Below are 26,279 nucleotides of genomic sequence, written 5' to 3'. Positions count from 1 at the left end.
TTTTTTTTTTTTTTTACAGTAGCTCAGGGGTTCTTAGTCACATGTGATTTAAATATCAACTTTGTCCCAGATGTTTCTCAAAAACAATTTCAAGAAAAATAAAAATGTGTTTTGCATCATTCCGCTGACTAAACATTGTAAAAAAAAAAAAAAAAAAAAAAACTTCTTTCCAAGAAATGTTAGTTGACAACCTCCAGAAAACATGAGTTGTGGAAAAATAGATTCAGCTTTATACAGTGGATGCTACTGAAGACACTGTAAGTCTATCTCTCACCGCACATGTCAAAAATCAAATATGGCACTGCTGTAAGGTCTGTAGAGCTATAAAATGAGTTTGGATAGCTTAGCCCAGATAATCATATCTTTGTTTTGTTTCCCAGTAAAAATATCTTAAAGTTCATAAAACAAGATAAATATTTTTTTTATTATTTTTTTTTTTTAATAAGCCAAACTGTATAAGATATTGAGGAGCAATAAAGACAAGTGAAAAGCATAAAAAGATCTCATTTGTGACTTTTCCTTTAAATGAGTAGTGTAAGAGTATAAGCAAATTGGCTGTTAATGAATTCTACGAGACACATTGAAAAACAAGTTTTGATTGAATGCTGCTCCTATAAAGGGAGTTCAAAGAACAGCAAACAAAGACACACATGATATACACACCACATGCAGTCTGAACTGCTGCCATGTCCTCTATTTACACGTACTAACACATACAGGAAGAGCAAGATGTTGTGAAACAGAGGCATGAGGACAGGGCCATAGCTAGTGAGGTGAAATGTGGTAATAATTCTAGGGGCCCAAAGGAACAGGAGGGCCCACAACAAATTCAAAACTGTATTATTTTAATAGGAAAGGGGCCCAGAGCAATATGTAGTCTGGGGGCCCAGAATTCCCTGCTACGGCCCTGCATGAGGATGTCAGCTGCACGAAATCACTTGTTTTTGCCTCCCTTACTCTCTGCAGCTCACTCTTACACGTGGTAAGCTGTGTATTGCGGTGCTGCCACAGCCAGAGGTTTCATTGACTGCAGTGTGCAGTGAGCGTGTGTGGAAAGTCATCAATTTCTCCACAGGCTGGAAAAATAACCTTTCCTGCTCATTCGTGTCCCATGTCACAGCCGCTGAATAAATTATAAGTCCCTCGCCTCAGCATAAGTGATCCCGTATTGCCTCACCACATCTACATGTCACACGCCGACATTCGTACTAAGCTGAAGTCCTGTTCACTGGCTCCTCAGAAATGACAAAAGAATTTAAGGTGTTGTAAGCAATGGTAAATTAGACACACCCTTATTTCCAAAACCCCATCTTACAAAAATACTATTGAGACTTTTATAATCAGAGATAGAGCAAGAGAGCAGCAGCATGTCATCTCAGTGTTGTCAAAGTTGTCAAAAGCATAATAGCAAAATAGCATGACAAACTAAGGGGCTGTTCAAACTGAATTCGATTTTGTGTTTAAAAAAGATAGATGCAGAGCAAAGACTGGAGCAGAAAGTGTCTTTTATAAGTTAGTTATTTTAAAGGAATATTTCACCCAAAAATGAAAATTCTCTCATAATTTACTCACCATCCCAAATGTGTAGGACTTTCTCTCTTTAGCTGAACACACAAAAATAATTTTTTTAGAAGAATATTTCAGCTCTGTAGGTCCATACAATGCAAGTGAGAGGTGATCAGCACTTTAAAGCTCTAAAAAGCACAGGCAGTCATAGTAAAAGTTATCCATATGTCACAGGAGAGGCAGCGTGAACTGATTCCCTTCATGGTTTATCACCCAAAGTGATTGTATCACTTTAGAAGACATTAATTTAACCACTGGAGTTGAATGGATTACTTTTACTATTATTTGGACCAATAGAGCTGAGAGAATCTTCAAAAAAGCTTAATTTATGTTCTGCTGAAGAAAGTCCTCCACATCTGGGATGGCATGAGAGTGAGTAAACGATGAGAGAATTTTCATTTTTGGGTGAATTATGCCTTTTATTTCACGCAGTACCTTAAAGAAACAGTTCGCCCAAAAATGAAAATTCTCTCATCATTTACTCACCCTCATGCCATCCCAGATGTGTATGACTTACTTTCATCTGCTGAACTCAAATGAAGATTTTTAAAAGAATTTCTGGTAACACTTTCTATGGAGTCCATATTTACAATGCATAGTAAATGCATTAGTAATGTATAATAATACACCTTATACTATGTTATAACTTATAAATAATTGTAACCACAATTATAATACATTATAATACTTACCTATTCATAGTTATACATTAGAATATAATGCATTATAGCACAAGCAACATCCAGTTTTATCTGCAGAAGTTAAAATGTATTATATATATTTGTAATATATATAACAGGTATGCTTTAAGTTACAAAAAGCAGTGTCTTCTTATTAAACATCCATAAGATATTTTTAAGTGGTTATAAGACATTACAAGTCATGCTGGAAGTTATATACATTACACATGCACAAAATGCAAAATAACATGTTCAATGTAAATTTTTAGATATTCTGAAAAACACTTGTAAAGCTACAAAGTAAAAATACATCAGAAACTCTCTCTCTCTCGAGAAACAAAAATATGTATGTTGATTACACATGTAGCCAATCTTCTTTGGTGTAAACACACCCAAGAATAAAAAATAAAATAAAAAAAGAAACTGATTCTATACTTGACTCTATTAAATAAACTTTAATGTTTGTGCATCTTATTTGGAGACTTATGTTATAAATAACTTCCATTGTATAAGTTTGACTTATAGCGTGAAGTACGTTACAAGTTTATGTTTTGGCTGTTTATAAGATATTGCTTTTGTAACTTTACTTAAAGCAGGCAAAGACCACATAATATGATCACATCATAAAGCCTTTTGACTGTTTACACTATACAGCACTTATACGATTAACTTTATTAGTTTCTGCTGATTTAAAATTGGATGTTGCTTGTGTTATAATGCATTACACTCTTAAGTATAACTATGAATAGAGGAAGTCTTATAATGTATAATAACTATAGTTATAACTTATTATAAGGTGTATTATGAGACATTATGAATGCAATATAATGCATGTATAATGCCTTTACAATGCTTATAAATATGGCTTCATAGAGAGTGTTACCAAATTTCTCAGCTCTTTTGGTCCATTCAATACAAGTGAATGGATGCCAAAAGTCAGTAATCCACAAGACTCCAGTGGTTAAATCAATATCTTCAGAAGCGATATGATAGGTGTAGGTGAGAAACAGATCACTTTCACATTCTTCTTCTTGTGTTTTTGTTGATTCACATTCTTCATGCATACCGCCCCCTACTGGGCAGGAAGAAGAATTTAAAGCAAAAAAAAAACAAATATTGATCTGTTTCTCACCCACAGCTATCAAATGGATGGAAATGCAGAAAAACTGTGATAAATATAGGGTGTCAAAAATGTTGTTCTAGCAAAAATGCCCCTAACAACTCAAAGCTACTTATGAAGCTAAATATGGAGTTGAATAACTTGAATGATCTGTTTCAAATACTGTGCTCTCAGCCTCCTGCTGCCCATTCATGAGCTGCCCTGTAAACATGCAAAATGATTGACAGACAGAAAGCACCTCGTCGACAATGTCTTCTGATTGCCTCCACACAAAGAATCTGACCACTGTCTGCATTTTTCTTTGTTATTTACAGAAGCTAGGGCTGTGACAGGTACAATATTTTAGTGATAGCTGACAAGTACCAGTAATAGGGATTTTTTGGCGTGCCATTCCATAAAAATTGCTTATAGCACCTTCAAATAAAAAATGTGCTAAAACGGTAGCTTGTCAGTACAATTAGTGTAGTGTCCGGTGTGCTAATATAGGTCAGGTCACCTGGAGCTCTGGAATCATTGTGTAGGCTACATAGTAAGCCAGAGGTGAAAGAAGAGCTTGAATCAGTGATAGCTAAAGGCCGAAGTATACTTCGGTTATCCACGTTGCTGATCATTCAGCACACATTAAACGTGACACAAATTTTATCATCAGCACAATCAGTGCAGTCCTCATCTGTGCACATTGTCTGAGCATGCACCAGCCATTGACAATACTATAAAAGTCTCACAAGACAGCCGTAGTACACATGCAACCTTCGTATTCGCTTGCGGTCAGAAGAGTATACTTTGAAAGGCTACGCGGTCGACCAGGCACAGTCCAATCTGTAATACACAAAAACGAAGTATACCTGGGCCTTAAAGGAGAGAAAAGTTGGGGCCAGAGAGAATTTTTGTGTGCCAGGACAGGATGAGAGCATAGAGATGGGGTGCAGGAGAGCAGTTGGACAGCAGAAGGGCCATCTGTCCCTAGAGCAGAGCGAACACAGCTTTGAGCTACAGTACATGTTCAGCAATGAGACTACATCTCAAACCAAATCCGAACATCCATGGAGGCATATCATATAAAATAGGACTTTTCTTGCTCTTTAAAAAAAAAAAAGAGTTTGATGTACTATGTAGACATATGTTCACAACGCAAAGCATTACTTATCAGTCCACCCAGACCATTTATGAAAACTAACCTGCAAAATTGTGGTGTTTTAAAAATCATCATGGTTATGATGTTACAACCATGAGAACATTAAAGGAATAGTTCACCCAAAAATTCTCTGATTATTTACTTACCCTGATGCCATCCCAGATGTGTATAACTGTCATTCTTTAGCAGAGCACAAATAAAGATTTTTTAGAAGATAGAGCTCTGTCAGGTCCTTATAATGCAAGTACATGGGTGCAAGTACACAGATGCCAGCATTCTGATGGTCCAAAAGCCGGCAGCAGGCAGCATAAAAGTAATCTATGCAACTCCAGTCAATCAATGAATGTCTTCGATAGGTTCATGTAAGAAACAAGTTGATCATTAAAACGTTTTTAACTTTAAATCGCCACTTCCGTCCAGGGCTCTGATGCAGTTTGAAATGGCCGAACTCTTGCGTGATCTTCGTTTTTCTGTTATAAATAAGCGCTGCTTCCGCATTCTCATGTGAACTCACCGATGCGCTTACGTCACTTGACAGCTACGTGATGCGTCAACTGCTGGCAGGAAGCGCTTTTTAAAAGTTAATAACATTTTAATTATCAATTTATTTTTTACACAGACATATCGATTTGCTTCAGAAGACATTCATTGATCGACTGGAGTTGCATGGATTACTTTTATGCTGCCTGAATGTGACTTTTGGACCATCAAAGTGTTGGCACCCGTGTATTTGCATTATAAGGACCTGACAGTGCTTCATCTTCTTCTAAAATCTTTGTGTTCTGACGAAAGACAGTCATACATATCTGGGATGGCATCTGGGTAAGTGAATAATGAGAGGATTTTCATTTTTGGTTGAACTATTCCTTTAACATTTGACCATATACTGTTTGTCCAGTAGCTTAGCAAGTAGATGCAACTGTACCTACTGTACATGCTGACATGTTCCTGTTGTACAACTGGTATAGCATGATGCTAGCAACAGCCTGAGGTGAACATCCAGCCATGTTCAACATCTCCTATGGTGTTCCACAGAAAAAAGAAATGAAATCATTTTTCTGTGAACTATCTTTAGAAAGGGACAGATTCAGTAAAAAACATCTTGTTTAAAGACAGAGGCAGACAATGGTCACTGTGGTATAATGGTAAAACCACATAACACTGCAGTATATACTACTGTATAATTGTACTTCTACAAAATGTCCATAATATGGTGTCTTAAAGAAAGAAAAATGTACAAACATTTATGTTGTTATACACAGGTAAATATCTGTGTTCGTAGACATAGAGATTGTGTATGAGTGGGTGCGTGTATCTTTGTGCATGTTTGTGCTGGGTGAGGATGTGGGAAGTTAATGAGGTGCTCCAGTGTTGTCAGGCGGTGCCCTGTGGCGTGGCCCCTCACAGAAACTGCCTTTTCTCTGAAGGGGGTCTCCAGTCATTAAACTCCAAACAGAGCTCCACCTACACTATCATTCCACAACACAAAACACTGGCACAAACAACACTCGTTTTACAGCATCTACTGCTAGTTTATCATCATTATTTACAGTAGCATGATAAAGATGTGTTAAAGAAAAGTTAAAGAGAAGAAAATACGACAGACCACAGTAAACAGAATAAGGGCAAGGGTACATTTTGTATCAGTACCTTCACATTAAAGGAACAGTTCACTCAAATTAAAATTCTTATTTCCTAACTTAATTCTCAAGTTGTTCCAAACCTGTATGGCTGCTTCTGTTTCAACCCGTAAGTATGGACTGGCAGCTTCAGTCACCATTCACTTTCATTGTATGGAATAAAAGAAGCAATGAAAGGAAATGGCTGCTGAAGGTGTCCTTCTGCCTAATCTCTCCTTTTGTGTTCCACAGAAAAAGAATGTCATACAGGTTTGGAACAACATGAGGGTGAAAAAATGCCTTTAGCAACATGTAGATGCCTCTGGTGCACTGACCTAAAGCAGAGATGCAAAAAGCAGGATATAATTCCAATGATAATAAAGAGTTCATTATATTTTGAGGTAAAAGATTAATTTAAAATTTTTACTTAAGATTTAATACAAGAGGTGTTACATGGTGACAGTCACAAATTTGTTTATTTGACAGGAATAGTGCAAAATATTATAGATTTATTTTACTGTACATCAAGATATTTCTTTGTTTTATTTTATTTGGTTACTTTGAATCCCAGATTTTCAATGTAGACTTTTGTACCCAACTGTAAGTAAATGCAACTTTAGATCACAAATACATCTTTAAAAGTGTTTTTTGCTAAGAAACATTCAAGGGGGGCTTGCATCTGTGTGTCAAAAAAGAAGACATAGCACATTGCAAGACTGCTGCCAGACATTGCTTTTAGACTTCTGCAGAGTCACACAACTGGATTGTCCAGAAGGATGGAGGTATAGGACTACATGAAAAACATAAACACAGACATGCTCAGTTTGATGTCTGCTGAAAAGAACTGAAACCAATGACAAAAATGCAGACAAATGTTCTTGTAAACTACAAGGGCAGTCAAGGGTATAATAAAGCACTGAAGCATTCTTTCATGGTTTTCTGAACTGGATTCTCTGACACTGATGGTTTCTGCCCATCCAACTTCGACACACAAACATACAGTACGATCAGTAAAACACAAGACTGCTAGCCTTTCAAATGCTGCACTTCATTACAAGTAAATGGGCCTGACTTAATGAAATCAGCTGGCTCTGTCTCTGTCACTAAGTATTTACTGACATGCTAGCTAACCGTTCACGACGGTCAAACTCTCTATGGGGAGGGCTATTGACTAAGCACCTTTGTTGCAATGTGACTGCTAAAAACTGTCAGGGGTTCATTTTATAAAATAAAAAAAATAAATGCAGTATTAATGGGTAGGTTTGGGGTGTATGATAAATTTAGAGTGTTTTCCACAACTGTACATGCTCAACAGGCATCTGATGCAACTAAAGTGTAGAGCATTGATTGAGATTAATCACTGAGAGTGACATGAAGGGAGTGCTATATAGATGACAGAGCAAAAATTCAGTATTGCTCAGTGTAACACAGCTCTCCTCTGATGACACTTTTATATATTAAAACTCCATTGGAGAGGCTGAAAAAACCTAGTGTCTGCACTGTCAAGAAAAGCTAAAAGTATCTTTCTCATGCTACTGTAAAACCATAGTCTTACTGATTTAAAAAAAAAAATTGAGCCAATATGAAGGCAGAATTCTAACAGTCGGTCGTGAGACAAGCAAGAATCAAATACGTTTTACTTCACTGAAATCAAATCTGGTCTTGAAGACGCAAGCATAAATGAGATCTGAGAGTTAGAAACACAGTTCATCCAAAAGTTCTTTAAATTCAAGAAAGCTGCGAGACTGTGACAGTTTGCTCACCACTTCTTTTCTGGTTTGTTACCTTGGCTGTCTCGTAATGTAATTGATTCCTTCCCCTGAGTGTGTGCCCATAACACTGAACTGTTGCTGCACACGCTCCTCATGTTCGTCACACGAGAATGTGTGAAGTCGGCTTCAGGGAACAAGGGCGAAGCTATTTTTAGCAGTTGTCATCCTCACAATGTTTTATTTCGATTCTTCAAGGCAAACACAAAGTCCTTAGATGAGACTGTGCCATGGGATAGAGGAGCGCATGGCGCTGTACACACATCATGAACACACACATACACAGGCACATATGGTGCATGTACTGTATTTCCTTAGAACTTAGAATCCATGTTATAATTCAAATGCTTGAGAAATATATAAACAGCAACCCCTGAGTCCTGGAGGGCTTATCACTCATCTAAATATCATTACAGCACAATAATAAGACAGATGGAGATTCATTGTTTTCTTCCAATCTGGTGGACTCTAAATCACTCTGAGAGGAGCTACAATTAAAGGGGTGAAATTCCCTAGTTTAACCTGAAATAAACTGTCAGAAAGAAGTCAAATGGGGAGAATTAACAAAACAGTTGTGCCACTTTTGCATTTGGCATCTCAGCGCAAAAACTTGTGTCGTAGTCAATAACCACCCAAAATCCAACTTAACCAGGGCCTCTAAATGGGCTGAAATACAGACTGATCTTATGGAAAAGAAAAGGAAAAAAAATGTGATTGTACCGACATTTATGGAAAATGATTTTACTTGGCTCCTTACACTGATCACAGCAGTCCCAGTGTGAAATGTCCAGTGAGTGGTGCCAAAAGTGAGTTGAGGTTTTAAATCAAAAAAACCTACCTCTCTATGCTAAACCTTAATCTAACTGATAGTGTCATAAAAAGCAAATGTGAGATGAAAAACATGGGGTTTTAAAGGCTCATGCTTTTTTTAAATCAACAAAACTTACCCCATACCTTAAATTCTAAACCTAACCAAAAGTGTCAGGAAAAGAAAATGTGATGGGAAAATTCAAACCACATCATTTTGTGATGCTTCTATGACACTTTCAGTTCATGTGTCAACTCACGAGTCATGCTCTTCAGGATTCATACCCCTGTCATTTGCAATGCTCCACCAGTTGAGCTACAGAGCAATTTGATTGCACTCGACCAAGCTAGGCCTAACTGTAGTTGGTTATGTAGTACAAATAGTCAAATGTATCGTGTTACAAGTCATGTACTATAGTAAAAGTGTTTTAAAGTCATAACAAAGCATTGTGTGAGGAACAGGGTGAAAAGTAAGTGTTTATGAACTGATAATCTGCCCTTCTACTTGTTTGAGGAAATAAAAAGTCATTGTTTTAGTGCCTCTAGCCTTCATTTCACCAGGATGCTGTCATGATACATACAGGTAGCTGAAATGGCACTGTGCCATTTTTAAATTAAGTAACTGAAATTATTTTCAGATATTTTTCACAAACACACCTGCTTTCTATGCAAAATAGGCTTTTTATACAGTGCATTGTGCCTTATTTAAAATAAATAAATAAAATAAAATAAAAACTCAGACTGGTACAATTAACGTTGCCACGGAATGCAGGTGGTAAACAGAATTTTATTTAAAAGAGCTGTTTATATTTCATATTGATCATGGCAGGAGTCATTTGTCAAATTCATTCTTAGTGAATTCTTCCAACCTGAAACCTATTGAGAATATTCCATATTCAATTAGATTCTACTTCTATGAACACCTCACAATAAACACAAAACCACTCCCAAACAGAAATCAGATTTATGGCCATACATGTATATTTCTACAATTATTGTTCATTTATTTGGGCATATTGGCTATGTAAAATTACACTATGATTTGGGAAAATATGTTTTACATATATGAAAGTGTAATATTTGTAATATGTAAATGAATGAATTTTACACTTACATCGCAATTTTCTGACACTATACTCAAATGTGAAATTTCTCTTTGGAAAATGCTGTAACAAAGATATTCACTTGTAAATAAAATAACTCACCTTCTCTATGCGAAAACAAAACTAAGCCTGTGTACCAAACGTCATAAATAATGCCTTCGGAGGGCACTTCGGAGGGAGAACAATTGTGACAGTCATGCTGGAAGTTCGTTTCAAACTGAATTTCCAATAAAAATAACTTTGAGCACCACAATTTCAAGCCTTTCAAAGCTCTCAGAGTGGATGGTGAAGTGTTTGAAAACAGTGGCGTATCCAGGACATTTTTACTGGGGTGGCCAAGATGTGGCACAGACCTAGTGTGGGGTGGCGATACCGGCATTGCTTTGCTTCAACATCTACACATGTAGAATAAATGAATTCTTAAACTCATGTTAGCATTCACTGAATTGTTTGTATCAATATCAGACTGTTGTTTTGACATTCAACAGTTTTCTATTCCTGTTCTATTTCAACCTATTACAGTTTCTGGGAATCTCTGGTTATTTTAACATAACATCCATTTTTAAATCAGTAATTGTTTAGGAAAAGTCAGTTACACATTTTTAAGAGCTATTCTCATTGTAGAGAATTAATCTGCGTATAACATCAGGTATAGTGTATAATCATAAAAAGATACAAGTACAGGTGATAACTGATTGAGGCGCAATTCAATCAATCATTCAGTCAATTATTCATTCATTTATTAGCTATAACTGCACTGTCCAGCAGAAATATTGTTAAATTGGGTACAAATCAGTGTGTGAAATTGGCTACGAGGGCTTATAGGTGTCTGTCTGGAAACCCCAAAATTGCAGATTGAGCTCTGAATACAGTAAAAAACAAAACTCTATTTACAGTGTCTACCCAGGTTTATTTTCCACTTGTTCTGATAGCTTTAGTTACTTTGGATATTACCAAATAAAATAGTTAGTCAAATCATTTGCGGTATTTAAGTGCAATTTGCCCTGCCTCTGCATATTTAAAATGTCAAATAAAGTATAAAAACTTTGAAGATTTTATTGGTCTGACTGACCAATAATACACATAAATAACTCATGTAAAGATTTAAAGTACAGTCACAGCACAAACCCTTCCATTTCACACACAGGTTAGCCATATATATAAATTTAGCTATTGAACATATACATCTGTAAAACGCTTTACACACCTCCGTCATTAAATCAGAAAACATGGCATTTCATATTTCATGTCAATATAAATATAACCTGCTGAATGTGGTGTAGGGTCTAGCTTACTCTTTAACCTAGCTACTGTAACAATGGAAAAATGTCTTCACATTCACATGGAAATTCGGGATAAATTAAACGTTAGATTAAATGAACATACCTCTCAAATAACAGCTTTCTTTTTGACAACAAATCGACGTCGTCAACTCATTGGAAGTTGGAGGTAGACGCTAGCTTGTGTCAGCTTCGTGCTTCTGACCGACCATTATACTCCAGACCTGGCGCCCGCTGCCCGCGACCTGCGGCACCTGCCTGGCCACCTGCGGCCTGCCCCTCCCCCCACTGATCAAAGATCAGCTCACACAGCTTCAGTCCCACCACTACTATAATGGTCAGAAATATAAAACTGACCCTGGGTCAGTGTGGCTCTAAATCAACAAATGACCTGAGATGTCATCTTTGATTGACAGGTGTTTCTATTGGTTCTTCGTTCGTGTGTTGATGAACATGATGAACTACCAATCAGTTCTGGGGTGGCCACAGGGTGGCCAATGAGATTTCAGGGGTGGCCCAGGCCACCACAGGCCACCTCCTAAAATCACCACTGTTTGAAAACAATAGGGCATAGGGGTAATAAGTCTGAATAGAACACACCCCAGCTGCAGTGAAATCAATGACGTCGACAACGCAAGCTAACAAGGAACTATGCTTCTAACCACAGGTGGAGAGCTGTAGTTTCAACTACACAACTTTGTGACGCTGTTAGCGAATGTTCATTGGAACTATGGTTTTGGAAAACGGCAAATCGTTGAACTATGTTGGTAACAATGAAACTTGCGACCATAGTTCATTAACAATGCTTTTGGGAAACGCACCCTCTATGCAATTTTTGGGAGTCAAGGTGTGCACAGGTTTTACCAGTTTGCCTAGAAACAAAATGGTCATACTTACAGGTTGAAAGATTGAAAGGTGCCAGAGGTGCTACAATAAGCACTTTTGAGGAAAGACTAATCACTTATAGTTCATAAGGTTGGTGGTAGCATGTCTTTGAAACATATACAGAGTTTTGGTTAACACTTTATAATAACTTTCAATAAAAAAATCATTTACAACCATTATACTGTGCTTAACAGATCATTAGTTAATGTATATTTTGATAGTTAGAAATATGAGATAATGTGCTTGTTAATGTCTACTAATAAATTTAACTAACATTAACTAATGATCTTTTAAGCATTGTGTAATGTAAATTAAAATGCTTACAATTGATACTAAACTTTCATTCCTATATGGCTTTGCACTTTTTAACATCTATAAATGATTTTAACAAATGATACATAATGATGAACAGATAATTTGTTAATGTATATATGAATGCTTACAAATATCTTTAAACTTATTCATGAATGATTTATAAATGAGGTCATGCACTTTTTTTACATGTACAAATGTTTACAGAATTTATTAGTATTTGTGTTAGTATTCATGTTTAAAAATGATTCATTAATGCAACACATTTACTGCTTGTTTGTTAATGTATGTACGCATTCTTTTTATATTTACACATCTTTACAAATCATTTATTAATCATTTGTTCATATTTTTGCAGTACCCAATATAAAGTTGAAACTGTTCATACAATGTAAATGTTTATAAAGATTTAATAATGATTATTTAGTACCTTTAAGGGCACTGGATTTTGAGCTACTGTGACAAAGTTTGTCCAAGGGGTGGTTTGTTAAATTTTGTTGTATGCTTGATACAGACATCAACAACACATAATAACAAGAACAGCATTGACAGAAAACCTGTTTATTGCCTTAATATCTTTTTTTTATAAAAAAATAAATAAAAAAAAAACAGGACTCAGTTGTAGGAGGATATGACTCAATTGTGCCATATCACAATAAATCAAATCACATACTGTATGTCATACAGTTTTGTATTTTGTATTACTAAAATTTTTTAATGAATGAATGCCTATTGATTGACATACACTGTCAATTAAAATGGCTCAACAGTGGTTGAATTTCGCACCTTGGAGCTGGCGGTCATCCTGTGATATCTGATTGGTGGATCCGTGCTCGCTTTAGGAGGATTGTGGGTGGTGTAGTACTTCAATGGGAATTCAGCAATGCTCTCGTTTGTTGATAAAATCTCATGACTCGTGAGCACTGCCGCTTGTAATAATAATCAAATGGGTTATTTGTCCTGATTTTGAAAGCACTGCTTCATGGATAAAAGCAGCCATTCTACTTGCTTGGATCCAGCAAGAGTGAATAATCCACCACCATAGCGCAGGAGAAAGAGGAAACATTCAAAGGAGTCTAGCTCAATGATAAGTGCTTTATGTGAGCAGTACGAAATCCGTAGCTGTTCCCCCACGCTGTCTGACTGGTGGACCGTCAACATTTACCCATCTACTGGGGGGAGGGGTGGGTGTTGAATAGTAAAATTGGAATTTATAGTTTGATAACTCTTACCAGATTAAAATGTTTCTTATTTGCTTTTACACAAGATAGAGACTTTTATGTTTTTTTTTATATTTATATTATTTGTAGAGACAAATATATTTTTATTTGACTACAAAGGTAACACGGTTGTTTGTATAACATTTCTTTGCTAAATAAACATGTTTTTTTTTATCTCTCGAAATTTTTACTGTTTTCTCTTGATTTATGGTTAAATTATTATGTTCTTTTTAAGGATACAGTACAATATATATATTTTAATCAGGCAATAAACAGTTTTGCTCTCTAAGTAAGTCTTATTGTTGTTGTTATGTGTTATTAATGTCTGTAGAATTCATATCTGTGTCAAGAACTAATGTCAGAATCAGAAGGAGCTTTATTGCCAAATATGCTTACACATACAAGGAATTTGGCTTGGTGACAGAAGCTTCCAGTGCACAGATAATACAACAAAAAGACAGAGTATATATAGAGATATACAATAAGACGAATATATATATATATATATATATATATATATATATATATATATATATACACACACACATATATATATATATACACACACACATATATATATATATATATATATACACACACACACACACACACACACACACACGTACAAATACACATATGTTACATACAGATAGTGCAAGGGAATGTAATGGCAGAAATGAATACTTAAAGAATGTACTTACTGTAACAAGTACAGTTACATTTAACAAGCCACCTCTTACACAAACTTTGTTACAGTAGCTTTAAGTTCAATGCCCATAAAGGTACCAAATAATCATTAGTAAACCTTTATAAATATTTACAATGTATGAATAGTTTTAACTTTAGCTTGGGTATTGCAAAAATATGAACAAATGACTAATACATTATTTGTAAAGATGTGTAAATATTAAAAGCATGCTTACATGCATAAACAAACAGTAAATATGTGACTGTCAGATGTTGGTTACTAATAAGATGGATATTAATAAATAATTTTTAAACATGAATAGTGTTTGAAGTGGTGAAAAATATGAATTATTTCTGAAAACATTTGTGAAAGTAAAAAAGTGCATGAGCTCATTTATAAATCATTTATGAAAAATTTTAATGACATTTGTAAGCATTCAAATGTACATTAACAAATTATCTGTTTGTCATTTTGTAACATTTTTTAAAAACAGTTTATTAATGTTAAAAACTGCAAAGCCAGATAGGAATGAAAGCTTAATAACAAGTATTTTATTTGACATGAACTAATGGTCTGTTAAGTATTATGTAATGTTAGTTAAATTCATTAGTTAACATTAACAAGTGCATTATCTCATATTTCTAACTATTTTAATATATATTAACTAATGATCTGCTAAGCACTAAATAATGTTTGTTAATGATTTATTAATGAAAGTTATTATAAAGTGCTTCCAAGTTTTGTCTGAGGCACTTAAAAGCAAGTAAACTAGATATCCACGAGCAGAACTGTATTCCACTTCTGAGTTATATTTGAGAAGAAAAAAATCTGTACTTTCTGTATGGACATAAATTCTCATTATAATGTCTACACACATTTTCCACTACTGTCTTTGGTGTATTCTGTACAACCATTCCCAGAAACTTCTGCAACATCTTTTAAATGGTTTTGTTTTTCCACGCCAGTCTATTATTGATCATTTAGTCCATTATTGATATTATCGATTTCAGATTTTCCCACCCCTAAACGGTACGTAAAAACAAACAAACTGTTATTGGTCACTTTTTGTCTACGTTGGCGAATCTTAAGCTACAGAGTGGGCCAGACTTCTGGCTCTGCAAGACTTTTGACCAGCTAATTTAAGCTACTGCTTTAAGTCTTTCTGTTAGAAATCCAGTCAGCTAAGTGCTTAATAAGGCTAGAAGAGTTGCTTGAAGTGGCTCCAGATACTAAAAGTGTAAATTTAGGTAATGACTGCTATGGCCAGAACTGTTTCAAACTGAGCTTTAATGGACACTGTGGAGGCACAGATTAGTTTCTGACAAATTAGAAAAGAGAATCACAGGGAGATTCAACAGGCTCTGCTTGTAGTGGGGGAGATTGGGTGGCTGTCACTCAACTGCCCATCAATGTAATCAAAAACCATAGTGCAATTTCCATTGCTCAGTTCTGCTATGATAACCACTTATAGAGGACAGCTATTCACCCTCCGCTCCCACATAATGCATTTTTCTAGCAGTAGTCTATATCTTCTCTAACACTGCTATGTTTTATCACCTCTCTTTCTTACTTACCCAGGTTGTAATTTGGCCAGCTTTAAATCGTTCATAATCAAACAAATGACTAATCCTCAGCACTAACTGAGTCTAGGAAAGAGGCTATTGACATGTGACACACATATGTGCACACACACAGTCATAATCACAGTTATTTGCTTTAACAACCATCTCACTAAACTATTAAATAGCAGGATTGCACGGACTTGACGGGAGGCTTCTTTTCCTTGTCCTTTAGCTCAGGCCTCACACTGTAATGAAAGGGCAATTGTGCTGTTAAAGGTGCGAGCCCCCGGGTCACTTGATAATTAGCTGTGACCTCATTTTGCACTTTAGCCCTACGCTACAAACTTTCTGGACCCCAACAGACAATGGGAATTACCAATTAAAGCATGGAGTTTAATTATTGACCTCTTTGTTGAACTATGAGAGAACAGGTAGAAAGACACCCATGGGAACTGACTGCAAGCTCAGAAGTAGAGGAGGGTGAACTGTGATAGTAGTTATGGAGTTCCATCCACCTGATGTGAGAATGTCTCATCTCAAATGGCCTTCCTGTCACATTTATCACATCAACACCGACTATTACTAATGAGTTTTTATTTGGTCTGAGCAGATTTGTGACACTGCAGCCCAGTATTACTTTGAAACTGTAGCTTCTCAAGCTACAAGCTACACATAATTTAAAGCAGTCAAGCTACCCTATTGCAAAAGTTGTAAGTTATAATATAGTGGCGGCTGGTGCTTTTCAAAAATGGAGAAGCACAGTTAGAGGTGTTGCTGGAATGTTGCTACCAAAGCTGCTCAAACTACTACTCATACAGGGCAATTTCTTTGGCACAAAATAGGCAAAATAACCAATTATGAAAGCTGAAATAAACATTGTAAACCTCAGATTACGATAACTGCCCTTGGCCGCGTTACTTTTACATTTTTTATACGCTGACAATCACATACATCACCATTTGTTGCAAAGTAAGGCCCATTTGAGAGCTCGACCAATCATCATACAGAGAAGCCAGGATTCCAGATGGGGCAAAAATACATTGATTAAAAGCCCAATGTCCAATAGGCAATAAGATGCAAATCCAAACAGTGCTCACAAACCTCCCATAAGCTCTGAGAGAATCACAGCGACAGGAGAGGACATGTTGAGAGCCTCACGTCCATGAACATCAATGTTTTGTGCAATTGATTTGAATGGTACAGCTATCTGTCATAGAATACCATTTAAGTCTATGTGCCTAGCGTCCACTTCTATGGACATATTCATGTAGAACAAAGTGGGATGCGTTACTTGAGCAAACAGTGCGACAGCGATGTGTGACATTTTACACTTGTATTTGCTAAAATGAGTAATATTTTATTTATATAGCTCATGTATACACATATTAAACTCCTCATTGCCACACTTTTTATGAAATTTTAGGGAAAACTGTGCTTCCTGTATAATCTTAAAGCCATCGCCACTGCACAACATGTTGCTAACTAAATTGAAGAGCATGTTTAATTGTTTGCCACTCTATGCTGCTACTCATTAGAAAAAGTAGCTTGTAACTGAAAACAAAAAGGCTACATTATTTTGAAAATAATAAATACATTTTTCAGTGGCATTCAGTAAAAATGTACTTAGGATAGAAGCGTTGCCACTTTTAGTTAGCTGACTGGCTCAATATTATAAACAGTTTTTATAAGGGGCAGGTGGCTTCTGCAAACTTGTTCATCCTTTATGTCTGCTCACCAGCCTGTGCCGAATCCCAACCTGTGCCCAAAGCCCATTTCCTATATCCTATACCTCCCTCTGACCAAAGAGAACTGAAAGCAACCCAGTCTCATGAGAATGTGTACATATGAGTTGGCTATTTTGTGTGATTTCGTACGAGTTCGTTCATATAAATTTGTACGATTTCATCACGTGCAAATGCCCGGATGTCTACTGCGGAAGTAAGCGTGAGTTTCACGCACGAGGCGTTAAGGACATGCTTATTAATATTATGCCCTAACCCAAACCCCTTATCTAAACCTAACCGATCAGTAGAATGTGTAAACATGATAGGAAGCTGTTGTGTGCTACAGAAGCAAATAATTGTCCCGCATTAGATGGAAACGATGTCCAGCGATGTCATTGGCTGTAGTGTAGAGTGCAGTCGTATGATATCATACGAATTAGCCAAATTTATAAAAGTCGTATGAATCCTTACTATTCCACCGTGAGAATGTGTAGACTGAAAGACATCCTGAAACTATTTTTACTGATTGCCTTCTGAAATGCAGGAATGGCACCTGCCTGATCTGATGACTGTGATTCACAAATCAGTACACAGAAATAAAGTACTTATCAATCACAAAACATAAACCTGACCATCAATTCATAAACAACTTGTCTTCTGTTGGCTTTGCTGCAGAAAATTAAATCCCATTAAGCGGTGCAACGTTCAGGCCCGGGGGAAGTGTAATCAAGCAAAACACAATATCCACAGCAGCCTGAGAGACTGAACAACCAACTCAGAGAGTTACTGACACAGGGACATTTATCAGCAAGGTGCTGTGATGGTTTCAGAACTGAATTGCTCATGGTGTTGGGTTTGTCACATGTGACCACTGAGAGAGAATATTTGTCAGCACACTTGCCATGGATCACTGGATACTGTGTAACAAACAGCATCACAGTAATAATCCACTTACTGTTTCTGTAACTGTGGGATCTTTACTTGGTCTGAGGAGTAAGAGTGTTTACTGAAAGTTTAACTCTCCTACAACTGCTTCATGTAAAGGCCTTTTCACACAAAACGCGTCGCAGAGAAATAACGATTTTGAGGAGACAATACCACATTTTTGGTATACAAAGGCATTTTGGTACAAAGACACAGTGCACTGCAAGTCATTAATTTTATTAACATTTGGCAAATAAAAACACTTAAGATCCAGTTGTTGTTACAGTTGTGTATTAAAAAATATATATGCAATATATTTTATATTAGAAATATAAGAGAACTCACGTAAGATTAAATGCAAAGCAAAAAATACAACAATATATGAAGACAACCCATGTAAGATCAGAGAGCTTTTTGAAGGGGATGCAAGGCAGTGATGCAGCAATATAATTTACATGTTAAGAGAACCCCTGGGTAGAAAAAACTGTTTCCATTTTAAGGCATTTGATGCAAATGAAACACACGTCCTCACTGCTTCAGCATTTAATGTCATGGTCAAATCAGCTTTATGTGCTTTAGCGGAACCTGTTCTGCTGGTTTTGGGAACTGCAGCAGCTCCTAACACGTGATTCACAGCTCAAATTTTATTAGTCGTTTCTTCGCCAGGCGAATAATTTTTTTTGGACACACTCACCGTAAGCCGTAAAGCTTTGCTTTATCGGTGCGCGACTCAGCACAAATGTTTGTTCCAGGTGTGAAGGGCTCGTTAGGAATCCATTGTTCCCGTTAAAATGTTTATCACAGCGAGAAATTGCGTAGAAGGTTCGCATTTGGTGTAAAAAGGCCTTAAAGCTGATGCATTGTGCAGTTGTGCATAACTTTGTTCTAATCAGTTAGGCCTACAGACTATCTTATGTCTAAGAACACATGTAGGTATATTTTCCACTAATAACAATTACTACATTTATCAATTAGGCTATGTCTTACTGAAAGTCAAAGAGCCAAAGTTCATAACAAAAGCAATTCCATACAACCTATAGCCACATGGTTTGTATATCACTATATATGCCAGTGTTGGCAAAACATTATAGGCTATGATTTTAATTTGAATTACCTTAATGCTAAAATTAGCGTGCTAATTTTGTACATGTTAGTGTTCTCTAAATTTTCCTATGCACTCCAACACCCAGAGTGGACATAAGCAGTGCCCATAAATGACATAAAACAGAGAACAAATGGCATGAAAATGCATTTCTAAATCTCAAACAATTCCATTCAGACCTGTAATCCAAAATCCTGAACTGACTCGTAATCCCACACCTACATAAAAGATGTCCTCTGAATCAAGCCATTAGTGTAATGAAAGAATCCAACAATACAGATAACTAGATCTGTAAAACTGGTTATGGACATGATTATTTTGCAGATTATGACTCAGCAGAATATAATACCTGATATACAGTTATTTAATTAACATATTCTACAACACTCATGCTGCTGTTACATTCGGGGGAAAAAAACTGAAATGCTGAACATCCTCACCAATTAAAGGCTTCAGAAAATCTAAACGGAGAGAGGGAACTTGAATGGAAGTGTTGAGAGGTTGAATATTCCCAGTTTACAGAGTGTGTAGTAGTGCCCTACATGTGCAACATAGGGAGACTGATTGGGTTTTAATCCCCATGCATGGCTGTGTAAATCCCATTACAACCATTACCATGCGACTGCTGTCATGTCACAATATGAGAATTCCAGCACAATGGGCCATTTAGGGTCTCTCTCTCTCATGACCATTTCTTTTTTATCAATTGTTTTATATTATAATGACACTTTTTTGTTGTAACAAATTCTGATCAAACAGCTAAATTACTCAAATAAAAAAGCTTACAGTACAAAAAACGAAACTGGGTGAAAAGTGTTGGAGAAAAATGAAAGAGCAGGAAAAGAGAGAGTGACAAAAAAAATAGGACTGTATTAGGAACAGCGTGGTTGGAACCTTCTGATTTGAACAATGTTAATCTATCATTTATAAACACCATCTAAAGCAAAGCTGTCCACTGGAACTAAGAGGGTAGCTTACACCTCCACTCCCATCAGAAGGCTTTCAGAGCTCACTGCTATTTGAAGATTTTAAGGTCAGATGAATCAGATGAGGTCAATTAAGATGAATCACCTACTTTTTGCTCTTACTTGTTTGAAGGTGACATGACTATGACTGCTTGAATATTGATTGCACCATGAATATTTATTCCACTACAACTAAACAACAACAGTTATATCAACCATTACCCTCAGTTTAGGCAAACTGACAAAGCGAGGAGAGGCACTTGAAATTGTATGACCGCCCTTCAACAAAGCGAGATCTGCATTGTTCTCTCGCTTTTCAAGCAGATTTTGAGGCCGCTGTTATGACAAGCAGTGGTGTCTTGTGAGGAGCTGGGGAACAGGCTAGAGAGAGAAATGGCCAGCCAATCAGAGTGTGCTAATCATGCTGCTTTCACCAGCATGCCATCATTGTTGAGGTGGAGGGAAGAGTTATAGAGTCAGGCCTGCAACATTCCCAAACATTTCGGAGAGCATGGCAGAGATGCAGAGTGACAGCTCACTAATGCAAATGGAGTCTTTCTCTAGGGCTGTATGCTGAGATTTTTGTCAGCACTGAGGAAGCTGCAGACTAGAATGTGTACTGCCCCAAATCGCTGTCCTTACACAGCCTTTAGAAAACACTTACATTACAACCACACAACTATCTGAGCTATACACAAAAATCAGACTTTTTAAAGATCAAAAGTGATTCTGAAAATTCTCTCATTATCTATTCACCATCATGCTATCCCAGGTGTGTATGACTTTCTTTCTTCTGCTGAACACAAACGAAGATTTTTGGAAGAATATCTCAGCTCTGTAGGTCTTCGCAATGCAAGTGAATGGGTGCCAAAATGCACATAAACACAGCATAAAAGTAATCCATAAGACTCCAGTGGTTAAATCCATATCTTCTGAAGAGATATGATAGGTGTGGGTGAGAAACAGTTCGATACTTAAGTCCTTCTTTTCTTTTTGGTGATTTGCATTCTTCGTGCATATCGCCCCCTACTGGGCAGGGAGAAGAATTTATGGTAAAAAACTGACTTAAATATTAATCTGTTTCTCACCCACACCTATTATATCACTTCAGAAGATATCAATTTAATCAATAGAGTCTTATATATTACTTTTATGCTGACTTTATATGCATTTTGTAGCTCCTAAATTTGCCACCCATTCACTTGCATACATACATATCTGAGATGGCATGAGGGGGATTAAATGATGAGAGAATTTTCATTTTTGGGTGATCTATCCCTTGAGAGCATTGGCCAATATAGCTTGCTTACTAAATAACATCAATTAAATGATATCCTTCATTAGAGAATGTTTAATTTGTGTTCTATGTTGCCTCTGCTCATCTCACAGGAACGTAAGTGTTTCTGTTTCCAATTTACAGTGTTAGATGATATGGTTCCCCTCACCTTGTGGGTGAGATGTGGGTAGGAAAATCAAAACTACAAGTTTACAGTCTGCTCTTTTAAGTTCCTGGCATTGCTTAACCTTGTACCAAGCTTTGATTACAGAAAAACAGCAATGTACAAACACAATTTGAACATCCCCTGACATACAAGTCATTCAGCTATCTATTTGACTCGGTGTCCGGCAGATAGTAATTTTTTTCCCAGCTCCAGTCACACGCCATCAGAGGATTTGGATACTGCAGCAGTCTGGGTCTCACAATGCCAAGAAGATTAGAGCAGGTGTCAGAGCAGGGCACAAAAAATGTGTGGCCGCTTTGTGATTAATGAAGCTTCTCTAAATTGTGCTTTGGATGCCTATTGATTTGGCTCTGCATCTGGCCTGGAGTTGAATTCCTCTGCAAGGAAATATGAAAGACTTACAAGCCCTGCTCAACCAGTCCAGGCCCTGTGGCATTCATCCTCTGGCTAATTAGCCTATGCTGTAGTCATATGCCCTTGAGCATTCAGCACCATCTGCCTAAATTACAGTGCAATGTTAGCTATTCTCACTGACATTTATCAATCCCTATATTAGACACATCCAAGTGGGACACCTTAACACAGTTACACTGTTTCAGAAATGAAAACTTAACATTTTGGGCACATTTTCATCAGTTACAATGAGTGAAGAGGAAAGAGGAAATAGAAAAAAGAGAATGGGATATGATGCAGATCTGACTAAAACGTGCGCAACCTGCCTAGGCATTACGGCTCCAACATGCCAAGAGATTGTGCACTAATGCTGTGCTATGACTCTAACAGAAATGGTGACTTTTTAAAAGAAACAAGCAAATATTATACTATTAAAAATGCGATAGTATTTAAAGTGTTTTTGCCTAAATTAATAACTAATGGATATATTATTTGCCAATTACACAAAAGTGCAACTGACAGTGTTGAGTGGAAGAGCAAAACAATGCTCATACTTTTTACAGATTATAGGTAGAGAACCAAGAGAGGGAGGTTGTGAACTGATCTGTTGAGACTCTTGGACATCTTGGTGCCAGCCACCTTATTTTAGGATTCCTTAGGTTTATTATCATCCAGTATTAAAAGGGATAGTTCACCCAAAAATGAAAATTCTCTCATCATTTGCTCACCCGAATGACTGTCTTTCTTCTGCTGAACACAAACAAAGATTTTTAGAAGAATATCTTAGCTCTGTTGGTCCAAATAAATGGGTACCAAAATTTTGAAGCTCCAAAAAGCACATAAAAGTAATCCATAAGACTCCAGTGCAGGGCCGTTATTTAGTGGGGTGCTGTGCAAATGAAGGAAAATGAAGCAAAGGATCGAATTGTATTGTCATGGTGCTAACCCTAACCCTAAAGGAATGCACTGGAACGAAGATCACTAGCACAACCCCCATCGACGAAAGACATACTCACGCAACACCACTCTCCACACACCCCCCCCCCAATGTTTCATTTCTAGATCTGGGCCTGCTGCAGTGGTTAAATCCATATCTTCAGAAGCAATATGATAAGAAGATAGGTGTGGGTGAGAAACAGATCAATATTTAAATCCCTTTTTACAATAAATTCTCCTCCCCGACCAGTAGGTGGCGATATGCACAAAGAATGCAAACTGCCAAAAACAAAAGAAGAATGTGAAAGTAGGGACTGATAGTAAAAAAGACTTACATTTTTATTTGTTTCTCACTCACACTTATCAAATCACTTCTGAAGATATATGGATTTAACCACGGGAGACGTATGGATTACATGAGTGTTCAGCAGAAGTAAGAAAGTCATACACTTCTGGAATGGCATGAGGGTGAGTAAATGATGAGAGAATTTTCATTTTTGGGTGAACTATGCCTTTAAGTAATACAGAAACATCAACACATGAATTCCTTAGTAACAAACTAACCTGAAGTTAATTAAATCCTGAAAGTTTTAATGATGCAGAGGCAGTCACAATGTGTAGCCTAAAACAAATAAGATGATGGAAGCTGGCATGTTCAGTGAATGAGTCACAATGCATTGACAAAGTGCTGCCTAAAGGAAAAAAAAAACAAAACAAAAAAAAAAAACTGCTGTACATTGAAAACAAAAACAATAATATAAAACACGGCATGAAAATTTGTTTAATTATTTCCACAATATGATGCCAGCTGTCAGTTCATATTTTCCTCTCTCTTTTTTCACGTACATGAGTTTCAATATTTTCTCATTATAGAATTCATAATATACTCACTTGATCATCGTTTCTCATTAATTATTAATTTTATATAAATGATGCAACAGAACAGCTGTATTACTACCTGCAAAAAAGACTCTAAAAAGATCTAAGAGACAAAAAGTAAATCTAATATATAACCGTTATATGTTCATATTTTATTAAGACATAAAATGTCTTTGCTAATTTATTTGAATTGTGTTGTACACCATGAGAAATATCTATTTTCGGTTATTTTTTATCAGTTTTGTTTATTTGTTGGGCTATCCTGTGCACTACTGTGTATTTTCTTCAGGCGGAACAAAGGGCAACAGCAAATTCATGTCGTTTTAAACTGAAAAAAAACAAAAAAACAAAACAAAACAAAAACATCAACAGACAGCATGCACATCAATTAATCGCTCGAGGTTTCTTTGGCAACCCTGTATCCCCTCTGTCTCCATGGCAATGGTCGGTCAGTTTACATCCCGCTGAAGCGCGGCTGTTCCAGAGACATGCAGAAGCCAGTTTTACGCAATAGGTCATTTGCGCAGTACAGCAGCTACCCAAACAAACGATAAAGCGTCGTCACACAGCACAGATCATTGCAAATGTGATAAATATTTTAATGATTAAGCTGGTTGCTTAGACCTACCGTAATGGGCAAGAGAGAAAACACAAAGTGGAATTTCAACGGGATAATCAAGCAGTGGCATTGGTTTTATTGCCATCAGACTACGTTAAAGCGACAGTCCATTCATCTCATTTTTAAAATAGACTGAATGGCATGTGGATGATTTTCGTTCTTTATTAGGTCGATGATCTTGTAGTAGCTATATCATTTTTGTTACTCAGCACGCCTGGTAATAATTCATAATAATGATGTCTCTTTCTCTAATCTTTATTTTCTCATAAACGTTTGTCCTAGACAGACGTTTCACCATTATTTCCGTAACTGTTGGAGAACATTGCAACGAGTGAGAGATGAATGAGCTCACGGTCGCTTTAAACCTGTGATGTACGGTCAGCAATCGAGGCGTTTCAAGACACGCTTCTTACCCTTTGAAGCATCCTTTTCTTCTTTAGGCTTCGCCACTTTTCCGCTCATAGATCCCAGTTTGGATGTACAGATCCCGATTTAGACGAAAACCCGAAATCCGTCAGTTGTGTATACCCACTGGCGTTTTACGAAATCTGTGGCAAATCCAAAACAAAGGTGCCAGGTGATGAGATAAGAGCTCTGCAAGAAAGAAATTGTAAATAAACAAAAGTGATTTTTTTTTACGAGAGCAAAAGTGATGGTTTTCTTACCGTCTATCGAGATTTAACATCACAACCGTCAATACAGTCAAACATTGTCAGTCTTTATAGAGGCAACAGAAGTCGAGTTTACAAAGCGCGTGGTAAATCCGCCAATGTCAGAATAAAACGCAGCCGCAAGGTAAGACCTTCACGTTAGTGGTCTTTGTTATCAAGGAGGTTATCTCACCATATCTCTTCCACGTTGTCTCCTACATTAATGCACACTGATATGGGGAAAACGGCTCCACCACGAAGCTCGAGGTGTTGCGATGAAAACAAGAATCCTCTCGAACAAAAAGAACGAGGGAAAGGAAAGGGGATTCCACCGAGTGTCAGTCGACGTCAGCTGTGACACTGCACGCGAACGATGATAAAACCTAAGGAGCCACCTTTTGAATCTGCAACAGATAGCCTATGCTATATTCACGAATGTACTACTTGTCTGTAGTCTGCGATCAGCATATGTTGAAACTGGGATTGATGTAAAGCACACCATATGCTGTAGTTTGACCGCAATCCATTCGACAGGGGCATTAGCACATATATCGCGTGTAAACGGAACAGATTGCTCCCCAGAATAAGAAACGGTTTATTGGTAGTAGCAATTAGAAGTTCGCTTAGATATTTTAAAATAGAAATTAAGCTTGCCTATTTCTAAACGCTGTTTATAAGCTAAATACATATAAAATTCCAATCCCCGTCTTTTTTTTTTTTATTTAATATAACTGTAAAGATATTAATAACGCATTCCATAGAGCAAATACTCAATAAAAGTGCTTTGGCTAATATGCAACTTGTCAGTAAAGCGAGTTCATGAGCGCAGTTCATGTGTGCACTAGGCTATTTGTAGACTATACCTGCATCAGTGATGT

General features: G+C 36.8%; 1 protein-coding gene across 5 annotated transcripts in view; it reads right to left on the bottom strand.

Moving 5' to 3' along the window:
• Positions 1–25,744, bottom strand: part of LOC127418223 (fibroblast growth factor 13-like) — a 165,466-nt gene extending 139,722 nt beyond the window's left edge. Inside the window, exons 1-2 of one of the 5 annotated variants that reach the window (XM_051658688.1) lie at positions 25,417–25,744; positions 25,165–25,345 (exon numbers count right to left, since the gene is read on the bottom strand). In XM_051658688.1, coding sequence (XP_051514648.1) covers positions 25,165–25,213 — 49 coding nt within the window. In that variant the 5' untranslated portion in view covers positions 25,214–25,345; positions 25,417–25,744. Of the gene's footprint in view, positions 1–11,185; positions 11,329–25,164; positions 25,346–25,416 lie in introns of those variants that run through there. The other 4 variants (XM_051658683.1, XM_051658684.1, XM_051658685.1 and 1 more) reach the window with 4 other exon arrangements.
• Positions 25,745–26,279: the final 535 nt, after the last annotated feature.

Source organism: Myxocyprinus asiaticus, chromosome 27, assembly GCF_019703515.2.
Source record: "Myxocyprinus asiaticus isolate MX2 ecotype Aquarium Trade chromosome 27, UBuf_Myxa_2, whole genome shotgun sequence".
Classification (NCBI taxonomy): Eukaryota; Metazoa; Chordata; class Actinopteri; order Cypriniformes; family Catostomidae; genus Myxocyprinus; species Myxocyprinus asiaticus.
Note: the sequence above shows the minus strand (reverse complement) of the source record. Positions and strands in the feature narration are given on the sequence as shown.